General features: G+C 40.4%; 1 protein-coding gene across 1 annotated transcript; it reads right to left on the minus strand.

Moving 5' to 3' along the window:
- Positions 1 to 10,380: 10,380 nt before the first annotated feature.
- Positions 10,381 to 15,356, minus strand: LOC124200571. Its single transcript, XM_046596838.1, has 7 exons — positions 15,285 to 15,356; positions 14,901 to 15,216; positions 14,673 to 14,854; positions 14,244 to 14,417; positions 10,698 to 14,172; positions 10,551 to 10,637; positions 10,381 to 10,491 (listed from the first exon to the last, which is right to left on the minus strand). Exons 1-5 carry the CDS (start codon positions 15,354 to 15,356, stop codon positions 10,954 to 10,956), a joined length of 3,963 nt encoding a protein of 1,320 aa, XP_046452794.1. The 3' UTR covers positions 10,381 to 10,491; positions 10,551 to 10,637; positions 10,698 to 10,953.
- Positions 15,357 to 17,642: the final 2,286 nt, after the last annotated feature.

Below are 17,642 nucleotides of genomic sequence, written 5' to 3' on the forward strand. Positions count from 1 at the left end.
GTAAGAAGTTAAAAAAGCATATATCGCACTTGCAATTGACTTTTCAAAACACTTCTGTCCCTTTTCATCAATATTCTTAATTTGAATAAAAATTAATATTAGTTTATTTATTGTAAATTACTTTGTAGATAAATATAACTCGTATTTTGCGCGGACAATTTTTGACATTAAATTTGAATTGTAGAAATGAAATCCATACATTTCAGATAACATCTTGGCACATCCAATGGGGGTAAAAAATACAATGTTATTTATTTGTTTTAAAATTAATTTTTTTATCACTTCTCGTTTTATTGTATTTTTCCAATAACTTCGCTCTCTGTAAAGAAAAAAATATAAAGATTAAAAAAAAGAGATTATTATAAAAAATATTCTTGGTGAAATTGTCGCCAAATGAGCAAATAAAAAATGCACAGCACCGCAAACTCGTCGTCATGACATAACGGTTAATGAAACGTATTTGGTGCAGCCCATGATTTTTCTTATTTTCTCAGTGATTTTGCGTCCAAGAAGGAAAACAAATTCTCGAAGGGGATGTAAGACATTTTTATGAAGAGAATCCTGCTCTTGTGGAAGTTAAGGCTACCGCGGTAGCGTTAACTTCAACAAATTAAAATTAATCGTGGTACGGTTCTACCGCGGTAGCAGTAGTTGTTCAACGGTAGTTTTGAATTATATTGTTAATAAAATTAAATAAAAACGTTGAAATGTTTCAAATCTAATTCAATTTGAGTTAGAAATGTTTATTTGCTTACAGAAACAAAAGTTTTTTGAAATGTTGATCCGACAACCCATTTCTCGGTGGTACAAAGATCCGTCCGGCAAGGCTGAACAAACGTTCCACAGTTGCGGAGGACGGTAGTGCTGCGTTGTATTTTAGAAAGCGCTTTTTTTAAATCGGATATTTCTTCAGGCTTAAAAGTTTTGATGATGTATCCGAAAAATACAGATCAACCTAATTATCCAAATCAGCATCACCTGGATCCAAACAAGGTCTTAAAGAAATACCTTTTCTTTTTTTTTCTTCTTAGGCTGAAGACGCTGTTTTGAGATACACTGACATCTGCTATTGCTTCTTGTTTGTTATTGTTGCTGTGATAGAAAAACACAATGATTGTTATCAAATTTACTAATTATATTTATATTGATCTACATCTACCTCACTTGCGTACTGCGCACTGGATCTTGTTTTCTTGACTTAAAGGAATTTATAAGTAGCTGTGTCTTTGTCTCTCTATCTTCCTCCAAAATTTATTTGTTTTTGAAGTGAGGATGCAAAATCGCTGCTAAAATAATTTCCCCGTCCTCAAAACAGTCTTGGAAGCGATTCTTGAATTACGAAATCTTTACGCTGATGAGGGATCGTCAAGCAGCATCTCAATTGTTTTAAAAGAACGGTCAACGCTGGCAAGAAATATACGATCGAAACCTTCACATCCGCTTGAAGGACATCCAGAGCTTCTGACAATAGGTTTCATCATCTTCACGTATTCACGCACCAGTTCTTCTTCTGCCGTGAGAAAATACTGAATACCATAGACTTCAAAAAGAGCTTTAAGCGCGGAACGCTTCTTGTTGATAAAATGATTGACTCGTTTCAGGGCATTGTAGTACGAATTACATCTGGTCTCATTGTTTATGATGAACAGTTTGCCAAGGCGCTTTTGAATATCACCAAAAACTTTGGCACTTCGATTGTGTTGTCCAATATTGAAAATTAGCCCGACGCCACCGCCCCTTTTCCTGGTGGCAACAGAACGAGGAACATGTAGGCCTATTGATGTGTAGCCAGGGGGCATGCCGACCTTAGGATGTGGTCATCGTGGGTGACATTGAGCCAAGTCTCAGTTATTGCAAGAAAATTGCACCCAAGTGAGGCAATGAGATCAGCGATGTTGTGTTTTCTCTTGCAGACAAATGTAGCATTAATTAAGCCATGTCTCTTTTGAGGAGGCGTGAGGCAGTTCTGGGGTAGGAATCGTCTTCTATTTAGAAGTATGGAGTCGAGTGAACCGACGAGGGTTTGCACAAAAGACGAAAGCCAAGTGTGACTTGTCAGTTTTTTGTTCTTGTGGTCATTTACTTTTTCAGACCAGAGAAAATTGAATTCTTATAGAGATTCAGGGTGCTTAAAGTTATAATTATAATGTACAAAAACATCCAATGTAATGTTCAGTTACCATTCAAGACCCAGATGAAAGAAAGTGAAATACTTCCATATGTCTTCTATTAAACACAGAGTTCCTGGTGACAGATAAAACTTAAAAAACTAAACAAGAAACCCTTTACCATTTTTCTTAAGCTCGATTAACTGAAAGAATTTGGTTGGCAGCTCAATAACTCTTTTCACACATGAATGTCCCGCATAAGTACTGGCCATTGTCTCGTTAGCCTACAGTCATTCCCACTGAACTCGCTGCTGAAATTGTAAAGGAATCAGTTGATCACTCAATTCAGGATCAGTGATCAGCGCCACTCCTCGAAGAGTTACAAAAGAAACAAAAAAGTCAAAGTCAGTCGACAACATTCAACTGACACAGTCAATAGATCAATAGATCACTAGCCGAATGTGAATGAATTTTCTTTACTTTTCACTGCCAGAGTCATGATTACTCTTTAAAGTTACAGTTCTATAATCAAATCTATCAACACCGCCTTCAGCGACCACAAGATTTTTAGTTTGTAAACTTCTAGAAGCTGTTAGCTTTTTTGACGTCATTCAGATTAGTCTCTTAATACTTCCAATTTGAAGATTCTCTGGCTTCAAATTAAGAAAATGTGTGAATTCTTCACAGAAAACTGATATAATAGTAAGATTTACTCACAAGGTAACAACTTTTTTTAAATTGTTAAATACAAGTTAATCACTAATCTGTAAGCAAGTATTAGCCAGAGTACACACCAGACAGCTTTCCACCTTCAACCTATAGACTTGTCTTCACACACCCTAAACCATATATTAAAAATGACCAACATGAAAAGATCTACAACCCTGTATTAATTGTTTGTCGATAGCAGAAAACTTGTCTTGCTAGGGAAGAGCCGAATTGCCTAATTTCTGTAACAACTTAAACTTTTGGTTTGATGGCGTAGCAGGTGGTGAGCTTCCGTTCATGAAGCAGAAGCTCAAGCCAAGCGTGCACTTTTTTAAAGAGCTCAAAGCTCACAAAATGAGCGAGCGCGCCCATGAAAGCTCAAGTTCTTGTGAAGCTCGTTTCAACTCTTGTCGTTCCCTTATCATAATTGGACGCTATTATGATACTGCTATGTTGCTTACGTTCGTTAACGCGAATAGTGAATTGCAGTTTTAGGAAAGTGATATTGTTGGTGTAGATGGTATCCGTGTTGGTTCCACAGTAAAGTGAACGAATCTTAGAACGATGACGAAGGATTTTAAACTGAAGGGATAAAGTTCCGCCCAGATCAAATACTGTAATGATGTACTTGTAAGTTTTATGTAAATTAATTTCAATTTTACAATTAATTATTGAAATAATATTCAAATTAGATGATTTTTCGGTCCTCATCCACTCAGACTACTGAAGTTGTAACATTGAATATATACTGTCAACTATTTCATCGGTAAGCGTTAACAAGGAAGTACTTTCATCAACTACCATCAAAACAGTGCCTGTTTCTACAGAAAATAACAAAAATATCACAAAAAATCGGATAATAAAAAAGGTTAAAACTACAATCAAAGCAACAAGTAATTGTAATTTTTTTCTCGCAGACTATGACTTCTGTCCTTCTATTCTTCATCTCTGTGTAAAAGTGTCTTTTAAAAATCTAGCTGACTTTTATGGTCAGCGTGGACCAGTTATTCACATCCAAAAGAATGGCTCAACAACCTATGTTGAGCTAGATGTAGATTCTGCAATTTCTTCGTCTTCTGTGGAGACACATCTTATCTGTTAGTGAGTGTTATATTTGTGCTGCCATAGAAATTATTTCACCACTAGTTGAACAGAAAACTCCACAGATATCTTGCCACTTGCTTCGTGGTAAGACATAGCCACAACATAGAATGATATGCCAAATATAACATTGATTACATTGATCAAATTGATTTGTTTATTAAGTAACTGTTTTTTAAAATTGATTTACCATCACCAATCACATCAGTAAATAAATTTTCTGACAAATCCCAAGATTTTCCAAAATCGTTCAAAACAGCCGCAACTAGTATGAACAAAATATGTTCAATTAATAAAATTTTTCATAAAACACTAACAAGGAATACGTTTCAGTTTTGCTCTTGTATTGAAGGAAATAAAAATTATTTGCAAAACCTAAACAAATTGTTGATGCATAGAATAATATATTTAAACTTGCAGATTGTAATAATTAAAAAACTTAATTGGCTTGGATTTTAGTGATTTGATATTTATCGACAAAATCACTTCCAATGAATATTAATTCGATACTGGGATTTATTTACGTTTCTTGAACGCACACAAAAATATTATTCACGGATATACGTTCACTGAGTGTAAAACAGGTCAAATGACATATTTACTTCGTAAAAAATTCCTCTTTGTGACTTTGCGTGCACACCGATTGTTATAATAAGTCTTGTTCAGCTGTAAATCTCATTTTGCTTAGCTGTGGTCTTACAAAATAGCTGTTATCATCAGTAATTACAGCAGCGAATCGAATCGACATTCCTTGGTAATCATTTCCAAAATTACCAAGGAAGGTCGATATAGTTTAAATACCACAGAATTTGTGTGTTCTGCTTGCTAACTAAGACATATCACGTGGCTAGCAACAAAGAACATTAGTGTTCCAGATATTGACAGGTTCATTATCTAATTACTCTTTTTTTTATTTAATGTGGCAACAGTATCCATCAGAAGCCCACCGCTCAAACTCAGCTGTTTTCACGTGTCCGCGCGATAGGCCGATTTCCTGGAGCCATTCGAAGTTTCCCGACTGTTTTCGCTTGCCTGTGGCTGGTTATAAATACACTGATCTAGACCAATGTGTATGTGGCCACATAAGAACGAAAACCACACGGACCAGTTCATTGAAACTTAATTCGATGCTATGTCTAATTTTTCTGCGTTGACATACCCCTTTCTTGTAAACGTCTTGGACAACAACTTAAATCTGTCGAACTTTTGTTTTTCTTGATAGATTTTTCTAATAATAGTTATAAAAAGGGTGTTTTTTTAATCAGGGCTGCCACTTTTTGAGAAGGGGCTCACCTAGAAGGTTGTCAGTCTAGGGACCCAACCCACACCTCCCCCTCCCCCCAAAAATACCCAGAAAAATCCCTAAATGTATTTTTTTTCTAAATCCCTAAATTTTACTGTAGATTTTTCAATAACTGTTCTAAATTTATAAACCTTAGTCGTTACTTTTCAATAAAAAAACAAGAAAATCTTTGTACTTTTGTTTACTGAAATGAATGCGCCGCATGAAACAATCACAAAAACATCACATTAGAAATCAACAAATATTCTTAGTTTAAGGATATTAGTCACTCAAAAGAATTAAAAAATGAAATGATCAGTATTGTTGAGAAAAATATCTCAAGTATCAGTGGAATTAATCAGAATTTTCACATGGCGGTATGACAAGTTTATTCGTTAATAGTCTAGTTTAATCTCGACTGGCTTACTCCTGAGACTGATGAAAGATTGTCGCATTAGCCTTTAGTTTTCTACATATTGGACTAAGACATCATTGATCAATCAAAGCTGTGTCAGCTGACACATCTTCAGATTTCATTCAGTTTTTTTATTCTCATGAGACTGGCTATGGTTACGTTGCATAACCCGTTTCGGTTCTTTTAGTCTCGATACTACACATCACACTGAAAGCTCTTTCGCTGGAAGCATTGCTGCAAGGTTGTAGTAAAAGGAGCTTAATGCAAGAAGCTAAATTTGAAAACTTTTTTCTTCGGTTTTTCCTTTCTCCAAATTCAAAACAATTTTCCAGTAGTCTTCGACAAACATTCTCGCAACATCGGTATTGAAATTGGACTTGTTAAACAGTGCATTTTGTCTCCACTTCCTTTCTGCAAGAGATTGTATGCCTTTTAACAAGTGAAATCTTGTTGGAAATGGAGGAAAAGAGCTTTGGGTCAGCTTTACGGACATTTTCCGGGAGTTCAAGATGACAATATTGAAAGTAGGGATCATCAAAGTCAAATCTCGCCTGAAAATGATCAGTCACGGCGATATAAAAATTCCTGCAATTTACACGAAATTTTCGCTTTTCTTCAGCTGGCAAGTCGAGGTCCTTCAAAGAATCATCTGCCAGAAGTCCTACAAATATTAAGTTGGTTACATAGACCAATTTAAGATTTAAACAAAACGTACTAGCATAGAAAGTAATTTATATTACCAAGATATATATTATCTTCAGAAATATAAATTTTCTTTCAAGGAATTGCTACTGTTTCTAAATGTAAGAATTGATTAAACCCAGATCTTGCCCCACCCTGTAATTCGAATGTCACATTTGCCCTCGTTTCTGTCAAGAATTCTGAATTAATCTTTCATTTTCTGCAAATTATTATTTAAAACTTATTTATAACACCCCATCAACTCCGGGTGTTATCCAACCCCTCGTCCACCATTACCCTTTACCCCGTGAGTTTAACCCATATTCAAGAGGCGAGCGTTCGGAAGCATATATTTTGTTTACCTTATCTTCATTAGTTAATTTTCAAATTTAATTTTCCCAATGTTTCCTTTTATTTCTTGGCTCTCCATGTTTAAAACCTTGTTCATAGTGTGTCGTTCAGTTGCCTTGCAATTTTAGACACCCCCGGGTGTGGCCACGGTTATAATGGGACTTGAAGCTAGTAATCGTTCACCTAGTGAGACTTAAACAAGCCCAATTGCCCTAGCCTGGTAAGATACACCCGTACCATAACGTCGTATGATATGGTATAGCAGGACTGCTCCATTTGAAAGGCACGTATAGGTATTGACGCATCCCTGGTCCGCCTGATTCTCTGATGAATGGCTTCATAGAATAGTAATTGAACATGGTTACAAGCGTAGGCCATGAATGATTCCCAATAAGTTCTATATTTAATTTAATTATTAAACATAGTGGGTAATCCGTGTTAAATCATATTTTTCTGTTTTCTTAGTGGAACAACATTATAATCTTTCATTATTCAAAATACTTTAGGTATCGATGTTGTACTTATACTACCACTAGAAGATGCAGAGCAAGTTTAACGAAAAATGAGCAAGAAATATTGTCGGCTAACGGCTACCACAATCATGAAAATCGTCAGTTCCTAATCAGAAAATATCAGTCACGAAGTGGTGCCGCGCACAAGCTGCGAGCACCAACACATCTCTTCATGCCATTTATATGTTGAATCTTTGGTTATTTCAAGGCCGTCCACTGGCTCAATTTGTTTTCTTCCGCAGTATAATGTAACGTGTCCGCTAACAAAATATTGCGGAAATCCATTGTAATGCACAACATTTCGAGGAGCTGATAAACACAAATGAAAGATATAAGTAAATTGAATGAAATATTTTGTTTAAAACGTCAATACTGATTTCTATGTTCTATTAAATTTTGTTCTATTAAATTGACGCAGAAACTAAATGTTTCGCAAACGTAGAAACATTGCCCGCATTACTGAATCCCGTCAAGGTACACTTGGATGCCACATTTCACGCAAAAGCAAGAGGATTCTATCAAATTGGGTCTTTACACGCAATTGTTTTAGGGACGGTAAATGAAGACTCCCGATGTTTGTCTTAAATTGAAGGGGAATATGCCAATGAAAAGGATTGATACCCGCGAAAAACTCAACCTCTTTATGAAGCCTCTCTTCGCCAGGTGATGGAAGTTTGCTTGTTACAGACTGGGAGAATACCCACACCACCCACAAAAAAATGGCTGCCATGCAGCGAGGGAAAAGGGAAAAATGAGCCTCTCAGGAAATTAGTTATATCCCAACCAATAAAATCCCGAAAGGAAATTCCTTTTGGATTCCGGTGGTCGAGATAGCAATGAACCTTTTTAAAAAATTAGCTTCCCCGCTTTTATGAAAGCGATGCAAAAGTACCCCCACTTTCCGACAAAATAATAAAAAATAACTTTACAGCCAAATAACTCCTAAACGGGTGGGAATTTCGTCATTCTGTAAACGCAGGTGAATCCGGCATGCAGAGACAAACATGATTATGTTTTTTATATATTTTTAAGGCCTTTTCCGGATTTAGATCTGGGAAGCCGCTCCGGGATTTCGGTCTACTTTGAATCGTGGATCGCTTGTTGAATCTTTAAATGTATAGGAGGGTGGATCCTAAATGGTTTTGGAGTTGTCCTTATCAGTCTCTGGAAATTAAGACTACTGCTTATATTTCACAAGTAATGTGGACTAGTATGTGATGAAAGTAAGCAGTCAGCAGTGTAATAGCAGTGTAATAGAAGCAGTCCAGGCCCACCCTTTCAAACATCTCAACCTTGCCCACCTCCAACTAATAAAATCTCGAAACCCGATACTCAGTGGCGGAACTATAATTCAGTTATTTAGACCCTACGTTTACTCCCAAAATTGTTATTTCCATAAATCAAAATTTTCTTTCTTTTCAAAGAATACTTATATCAAAGTCGAAAGACAAAAGTTGTGTTTTGCACCACATGGAGCGCATGTTGCATGTTCTAATTGCTTTTATCAAGTCAGCAAAGTCTCAGAAAAAGAAAATGTTTGGCCGAGGGTTAACCCTAGGCCATTTTTCGGGCTATCCCCCATAGTGTAGCTTTTTCTACCCAACCCCTCTCGTTCAACCTAACTGGGAGAGGGCGCATCTAGCGGTTGCGGTTCGCTTAAAATGAGAATGACATATCGAGCTCGGCGTTGCAAACTCTAAGCGCTAGATGTCCCACCTCCCGGTTAGGTTGAACGTTGAACGTTGAGCTTTGAAATGAGGGGTTTGAGCTGGATGGAAGAATCACTCGATGCCTCGTCGATGGCGAGATCCTTCAACTCAATCATCAACACACCATCCCCTCTTAACCTATCCAGTTCATCAAGTAAAAGACGCTTCGTGCCGTAGCCTGAAAACATGTGGGATGTTTTCTGATAAACAGAGACGACGACTTATCACCATGAGAAAATCACTTGCTGAAAGGAAGATGGCCACATCAGAGTAGACACCCGGAGTAATGAGACATGTTTAAAGGGCCCTTTCTCGTGCAATGCCCTGGCCATGTGTGACATCAATCTGCAATTGGATAAAAATAGTCGTGAAAGTAAACGGTGGAAGACCAGCTTCAAGTTGAACCTCTTGGCATCCATCATCATCTGAAGAAAAGAAAAAAAACATTGATTGTGGATGCGTATCCTCGCCTCCCAAAAAATTCCAACCACAATTTCAACATCGTTTGTTTCTGCCACGAATTCGGGAGATTCCAGGATTACAGATTCCGTCTACTTCTGCACCTGATTCTGGTTTGCCCAGTGTAGTGTGGCGTGGTTTCCACACGTTGTCTGGTTTTTCGACTATCTTTTCGAGTTAGAGAGAACAGTTTTTATTGTAAAAGACACAGTTGGTAATCGTTACATGCAGTAACAGTGTATAACGTCGTGACTTTTTCTTTCTGATCTGTGTGTGTCTTTATAACATGATTTTCTTTGGTGAGTTCTACTCGTTTCAGTGCCAGCCGGGTTCAAGGCGCAACCAAAAACCTTGATTTTTTTTTGTCGAGGACCCGAACAGCTTGTACTGCCACTTAATTGAGGCTGTTGCACTTCTCGAAAAGTAAATGGACAATTTGGCCACATCATACTTTGGTAAATTTGAAAGAAATTATTTTTAAAAGGATCACTACTGAACACGATTAATTTTTTAACATTTCAGCCGCTCTTAAAGAGCCTCTTGGTTGCATCGAAGTTGGTGTTGCCAGTTTCGCCCTGTTTACCCATGATAATGGCTGGTACCGCGGCCAAATTTTTAACGTTGGAGCAACAGAAGATGAACATAGTCCCAGACCGTATATAATATATTGTAACGAGGGCTGCACCCAGGCGAACAAGGCGAACTGTACCGCAGGCGCCGTGTGTAACTACACAGTAACTCGAGCAAGGTTCATTAGAATAACTGTATGTGGCTAGAACTATCACTTGACTACAAAGTAACTTGGTATTGGGTTCAACAAGCAAATAAGAATAAACAGGAATGGCTAACATAGTTTCGACAACACGACAACTCCGAAGACTGAGACCGAGCCTTCGACTCCCGGGCCCTTTTGAAGACCTTTTCGGGAACTCGACGCCATCTCCTTCATATCCAATTGCAGTTCGACGGTCTTTACTTCGTCCGCTCCCGATCCTCCAGTTTCAGCGTACGGTCATGCGTTCGATGCGTGACAATATTTATTATAGTCCCATACTGTTTCAGCGAGAGAGTGATACGGTCGAAGAGGGAGGCGTAGGCCTATCAATCGCTTCTCAGAGAATCACGGGTTTATTCGTCAACATAAAATGCACAGAGCACAAATTGCCTAAATTAAGACAGAATTAAAACACACAGACTTCGATTTAAATGATAACTTTCTCTCACCTAGCATCCACAATTAGGAGCCGGTCAATAAGGCAATCGTAGACACAAACGACACAAAATCAAATCTAGGGCCTAATCCAGCCTAATCTATGTACACGAGAATAATGTTAGCTAATAGAACACATAAAAATATATACACAAATTTACCTCAGAGAATCAGATAAGAAAATAGGGAGTCACAAGATGAGAATTCCCATCAATAAAGCACAGTAAGAAACGAGTTATCAATGGCTATACACGCCATGAAATGAACAATGGCTACTTTCTGCTTCTGCCAAGACACTTAATTAGACATCAGCTGTTTTCTACTGCACGACAAGTGGCCCACCTGGCGGCTTACTTAAATTAATCGATACTTCAGAATAAAATAAGATGAGGACATGAATTAAAATATACATTTAAATTAAGCCTTCTTTTCCTCTGGAACATTCTCCCCCGAGGCCGACGGAAGGACGGCCGAGTAAGGTTCCAGTAGTACTAGACGATGGATTGGTCTCAAATATTCTCCGCAGTCCGTTTTCACTTTTACGACTCGAACAAAGCCGTCGGAACCGGGATAAACTTCGATGATTCGGCCCGTCTTCCACTGATTTGGCAGCAAATTGTTGTCCGATAGCATGATCGAATCTCCAACTTCAAAATTTCTTTCTTCCGCGACCCACTTCCTTCTTGGAACCAGCGTAGGGAGGAACATCTTGGTCCACAGGTCCCAAAATAAATTGGCCATCTTCTTCACGTAACGAATATGGTCGCGGGGCAGAGCGCGACGGATGTCTCCGGCCGGAAGATCCGACGTTGGTGGCAGATTCAAGAAATCCTTTGGTGTAATTGGTCTGAAGTCTTCTGGGTCGTTGCTGGCCTGCGTCAGAGGTCTCCCGTTCAGCATGCCCACCACTTCCTTCAGTAGCGTTCTGAGCATTTCGTCCGTCGGGTAGCGCAATCCGGCTTTTTCCGTATCCAGCGCCCGGTAGAGCGCCCTCTTTGTTGATTTGACCATTGATTCGTGTGATCCGCCGAAATGTGGAGCACTAGGTGGCTGGAATTTCCAGATGATTGAGCGCTCTCGCGCAAACTCCTTCAACTTTTCGTCCTTTTGCAACTCACGAAATGCTGTGGCCAGCTCCTTCTCAGCTCCCACAAAGTTTGTCCCGTTATCACAGAAGATTTCAGTTGGCTTCGAGAATTCTCCGATGAAACGCCGTAGACCGTAGAGAAAATCTGGTGTTGACATTGACTGCACCATTTCTACATAAACATTGCGGGTGACGAGACAGGTGATTAACAGGCCATACCGTTTGATTACTCGGTTCCTGTAGGCTGACGTTTCGATCGGTCCGAAATAGTCCAGAGCTATGTGCGTGAATGGTGCGGTGTAAGAATCGAGACGAGCAGATGGAAAATCACCCATCTTTTGCGTGGCGAGTTTGGCACGCGATTTCACACAGACGGCACAGTTGAAGCGGATCTTCTTTGCCAGCTCTCGTCCTTGCAGGATCCAAAGATGTTGCCGAATTTTGGCATGGAGAAAGTCAGTGCCTGCGTGATGCGACTCTTGATGCACTGCTGTCACTATCTTTTCTGCAAGTGGGTGCTTTCCGGGCAGAATTGGAGGGTGTAGAACCTCATATGGTAGCTTTTCGCGGTGGATTCGTCCACCCAGTCGGAGAATTCCATCTTTGTCTAAGAAAGGAGTTAATTGAATGAGGCATGACTTCTTCGATATTTGCTTGCCCTTTGATAATAAACTGATTTCTTCACGGAATCCTTCCTTTTGGCACTTTAAAATAATCTCCTTGGCATCTCCTTCCACCTTCAGGAATGTTGAGATGTTCTTCGAATCGATGATCACCTTTGTCCAATCTTGAAGAGGGGGCTCAGAAATTGCGTGGTGGATGTGGGCAGTTCTTTTCTCTGCTGCTACTGCCACCCAAGGCAAATCCTTCGGCCATTGCTCCATTGGTAAGGCGATGAAAGATGGTCCTTCCAGCCATCTCGGTGGGATCGGCTCTCCGTCTGTCAATAGGGACCGCGTCGCAGCATCTGCTATGTTCATTTTCCCGGGAATGAAGCGCCACTCGTTAGCGTTGGTGAGAGATTGAATCTCTCCGATTCTGTGGCTGACGAACGGCATGTAATGTGAAGCGACGGCTCGTATCCAGTTCCTGGTAGTACTGGAATCAGTGAAGAAAATCCTGTTGAGTCCAGAGATTTGTAGCGCGTCTGCAACGTATGTGGCCAGTCGAGCGCCTAGCACTGCTGCGTTCAGCTCCAATTTTGGAATCGACTGTGTCTGCCGAGGGGCCAATTTGGTTTTGGCCATCACCAATCTGCATATTGATGTGCCATCCTGGTAGACATTGCGTAGATATACGACTGCTGCATAGGCCTCTTCAGATGCATCTCCAAAGGTTAGAAGATCGCTCTGGATGATTTTTCCTTTGTCCGGCTGCAAATTTCGTGGCATCGAAAGGTCGTTGAGTCTCTCCAGCGTCTTGTACCAGGTTTGCCACCACTCCTTGTCGTCACCGCTGATGGCTTCGTTCCAGTTTAGTCCTCTGGTACCTAGCTCACGCAATTTAATTTTTGCTTTTATCAGCGCTGGTGCTGCTCGTCCTAGGGGGTCGTAGATACTCGCCACCTTGCTCAGCAATCCAGCGCGCGTCCATTTAAGATCTTCGACTCCAGTCACTCGGTACGTCATCTCGTCTGTCGTTGGCTCGTAGAAGGCTCCCAGTAGCTTTTCGACGTCATCCGACGCTAAATCATGATGTGCTGCTGCTACTGCCTGCTCTGGTTGCAACGCTTTGATGAATTCCGGAGAGTTCGAGATCCAATTTGTTAGATGAAAATCTCCTTCTGCTAGTCCATCGCGGATGAGTTTCGCTTTCATAATTGCTTGTTCTTCATTGTCGACTGCTTTCAATAGGTCATCCATGTACATATTCTTCTCTACTGCTTCCATACATTCTTCTCTCCCTCTAGTGGCATCTGAAGCGGCTCTGTGGATGGTTTTTAGGGCGAGAAATGGGGCACAGTTAGATCCAAATGGCAAGCGATCCATTTGGTACGTAATGATGACGTCAGAATCTTTCTCTTGCCAGAGAAAACGATGAAAGCGGGCATCTTGGGGTCGAAGTCGAATCCTGCTGTACATGGCGGTCACGTCTGCTGCAAAGGCAATCTCCCCCAGCTGGAATCGAATGAGGACCTTGGCTAAGTCGTTCTGCAATTTTTGACCCTGTCGCATTCCGTCGTTGAGGCATTTCTTCTTCCATTTGGCAGCGGCATCGAAGACGACTCGAAGCTTCTTCTTCTTCTTACCATACACTTTCTTGTAGACACCGTGATGCGGCAAGTAGTACTGGTTGTTCGAGTATAAATCTTCCTCTTTTACTCGCGATGCATAGCCTTCGTCGACGTATTTCTTGATCGCGGCTCTGTAATCAGCCTCGAAATCTGGATCTCTCTTGAATCGTTCCTTCAGGTCTTGCCAACGATGCTCCGCCAGCGTCCTGTTATTTTCAAATGTCGGCTCTCCTTCGAGCCACGTGAGTGGGGTTTCATACCCAATGTCGAGTTTCTTCAGGCCTTCATCAACGATCTTCTCGGCGTTTCTTGTTTCCTGTTCGAGTTGTAAGCATTATTCGGCACATCTTTCATCATTCTTCATCATTTCTTCTCGCCTTGAATCACTCGAACAAATTCTTCCGAATCGGAGATCCAGTCTTGAAAATGCAAATCAGCGTCGGCGAGTGTCTTTCGCATGAGAGACGCTTCCTTCATTCCTTCATCAACGATTCTTGTGGACCCCAAATAGTAGTCAACATACATTTTCTTTTTCACCGTGTTGACAGCTTCTTCTCCAACCTTTGCATCCGCAACAGCTCAATGTGTGGTGTAAATGGCAATGAAGGGGGGACATGTCGCACCAAAAGGTAGCCAATCCATTCGACACACTACAACTTTGGCAGAAAGATCCTTTCACAGAAAGCAAAAATAATTGCCGTCAGATGGATTAAGCCTTAACCGGCTAAACATAGCTTCTACTACCAAGTCGCTGTTGAGCCATCTTCCAATTGCACACTAGACTCGGATCCCCAGTTTTCCAGGTAATAGCCGGACTTCATTGCCAAGATCTAGTTTCTTCGTACCGGTCTCCAAGATGTTGATAGCTTTTCGGTCTTCGTCAAACATGGCCACCAACGTAGATTCCGATCCAAAGTTTTTGGTATCGCAAAAGCGGCGTAATTTGGAAGCGATGTCTTCTAGATGAGTAGAGCTGGTGACGGTATGGATACGGAAAGCTGAAACAGTGGTGCTATTCTGATATTAAATCACGAATGAGCCAACCCAGTCGGCTCCTGATAGCAGTTGGTTCGTAATCGTTTCCAACTCTAGATTCAAGTGCTACGGTAAGATGATTTAGGTCCTGGTCGATCAGAATATCAACTCTCCCACCAGTCTTCCCAACCGGAAGGTCGGCAAGATGAGGCCAGCGGTTCTTGAGAGCTCCCCAGTCTGTCACAGGAGTGGTGCTCGCTACGGTAGAAGGCAGAGTAGAACCACATACATCCAAAGTTTCTCCAGAGTTAGCGTTAATTTTGAAATTCACACGTTGAGATCGATACTTCGTCACGACTCCGCTTGCTCCTTCTACTGTCAGGATCTGATCTGAACGCTGAAAATCTTATTTGCGTTGGCGAATCCTTGTCGCATCAATGTCGAATCGCTTACTTCGTCAATGAAGGCATTGGCCCATACCGCATTTCCGTCAGCATCCAGGATCTTAAGGGGCATCATCCCCATGGCAACTAGTTATGGGCTTGGGTTTCCTATTCGTGCCGTTGATGTCCTGGATGACTCTGTTGGCACCCGATCGGCTGCTCTTCATGGGTCATGGGGCAATTCGTGATGATGTAGATGGCAACCATCAGGGACCTTGCATGGCCTTTTCAAATTGCAGAAACGGGCGGAGTGCTTGGCTCCGAGACCCTGCTTGGCAGGTTACTTCCACTGACCTGCGAAATGCCGAATAGCCACCCCGTCATGTCGCTTTCGTTTATTTTGGTTCTTCGGCTTTGCAGATTGCTATTTCGGCATTCCATAAAGGCAAATTGAAGGTATACATTCTTATTGTTATCACTTCATCTTAAAACATTGTGCATTAATGGTTTTATGATCTATAGATGTTGGCCTGCACCTTTGATCCTGCCTTGGGGGGTCGTTCCATCGATATTACCATCGCTCATCATTTTGCACAAGGATTTAAGAAGCCAGGAAGCGATTCAACAATTCAGCGTATTGTTGGACGCCATCATATGGTCCAGGTATATATTTGGACTATTTGTCGTAACCTCTGTGTCCCTGTGTGTAACTGAGCTCTAATGATTTTTTATTTTGAAAGATCCAAATAGGAGATTACTTTTAAACGCCATCAAGTAAATCTTAGCTTTTAAAAAGTTGTTGAAAAATCTATGTCGTGGCTTTAACGTCAGATTCTTTCAAAATTTGGTTGCTGTGAATTGACTCGAGACAACTATCTTCGACACGGTCCTGACCTTAAGAAGACTTTATCTCTCTCTCTCTCTCTTCTCCAAAATGGACCTTTCAATGGTTGATTGTTGATAGTTGTTGGCCCAACCATTTTGACTGAAGTCACGGTAAATATTACATAACCTATTTTTTCCAAAGAATTCTAACTTACAATATTAAAATGTTTTTAGCCTTCTATGGCGTGTTATCGTGAAGAAATTTTTGGCCCCGTTTTGGTTATACATAAGGTGGACACTTAGGATGATGCCAGATGATTTTATGATGAATGATACGTAAGACTCACCACAATTCAACCTTGGTTGGCGTAACGGCCTAGATAAGGATAAAATCACCTTGACTGCACTACAAAAGAATGTGTCTGTACATCCATGTTTGTTGTTTTTGTTTTAAATACACACGCGAATTTCAACCTCAAGATAACGACTGTGTATTTATCGTTAAAACTTGCTGTCTCGTAACCCTAGATGTATCAAACAATTTCGTAGTGATTTTCATTTCCAATTTTCAGAAGAAAACATGGAAAAACTCGACGAGAACCAAAGAAACGAGAAAGAACTAATAAGGGTTACATCCAACAGGCAATTTGAGAAAGTTTGAAGAATTATTACTAAACCAACAGGAACAATCAAAGAAAGAAAACAATTAATTGTAGAAAAAAATTACTTGGTACAAGACAATTTTTTTCCTTCTTTTTTAAGTATGATTTTACAGGAGCAGGAGAAGTTAGTGTCACTTGTTCTTCGGGCAGCAACGAATCAGCCCAACGAACGGTGAAATAGCGGACTCCGCCATTCTTCTCTTCACCAAGAACAGCCTTTAACTCCCATTGTTCGTCGTCAACTCACTAGAGGAAACTAATGGAAAAAATTAATTTATGATTACAAATTATATAACAAATTGAATTTAAAAAATGAATATCGTCTACCGTGGTCTTTCTTCATCAAGTTGTTTTTCTGATTTCTTATATACTCGTCCTGCTTTATGTAATCTTCGTCCTTTTTGCGGTATTGAGGAACTAACTTTCTAGTTTCTTCGAAGTAGGAATCTTGTATTTTTTCCTAAGGTTTTCCATACAAATATTTCAAAAATGATGTGTTTAGCAATGGCTCGGTGCGGTAATAAACGAATTGTTTATTATTACTATTATAAACATACCAATTTGGCCCAGGCTTTCTCCAATAGTTTTCTGATGACGAGGTGGTCGGCTTCCTCCGTTTGTGCTACTTCCATTACCCCACCATCAGCAACATCGGGAACATAGGAACCCTAGATTATTTTGTAATAGATCAACACTGGTAACGAGATCATCCCAGCTAAGACCTTTTACTTCTAGATCACGGAGCTTAATCTTGGCTTTCACCGACTTTGGAACTGCTGTACCTAATAGATCAAAGAGTTTATACTACCTTAGATAATAATCCACCACTTGTGTAAGTGGCATAGGCAATCTTAGTGCAAAATCCCACCATATCACTGGAAGGTTTTCAAATGATACCCAGCACCATCTCAAGCTCGTGCTGTGCTGCGCCGCGTTCTTGC

Source organism: Daphnia pulex, chromosome 8, assembly GCF_021134715.1.
Source record: "Daphnia pulex isolate KAP4 chromosome 8, ASM2113471v1".
Taxonomy (NCBI): domain Eukaryota; kingdom Metazoa; phylum Arthropoda; class Branchiopoda; order Diplostraca; family Daphniidae; genus Daphnia; species Daphnia pulex.

Excerpts from the sequence above, each read along its gene's own strand:
- LOC124200571 (XM_046596838.1), bottom strand. The coding sequence starts at position 15,356 with ATGGGGATGATGCCCCTTAAGATCCTGGATGCTGACGGAAATGCGGTA. Across the intron at positions 14,418-14,672 it reads AACTAGATCTTGGCAATGAA|GTTGGAGAAGAAGCTGTCAA; the intron begins GTCCGGCTATTA and ends GCGGATGCAAAG. Across the intron at positions 14,173-14,243 it reads ATTCGGAAGAATTTGTTCGA|GAAACAAGAAACGCCGAGAA; the intron begins GTGATTCAAGGC and ends CAACTCGAACAG.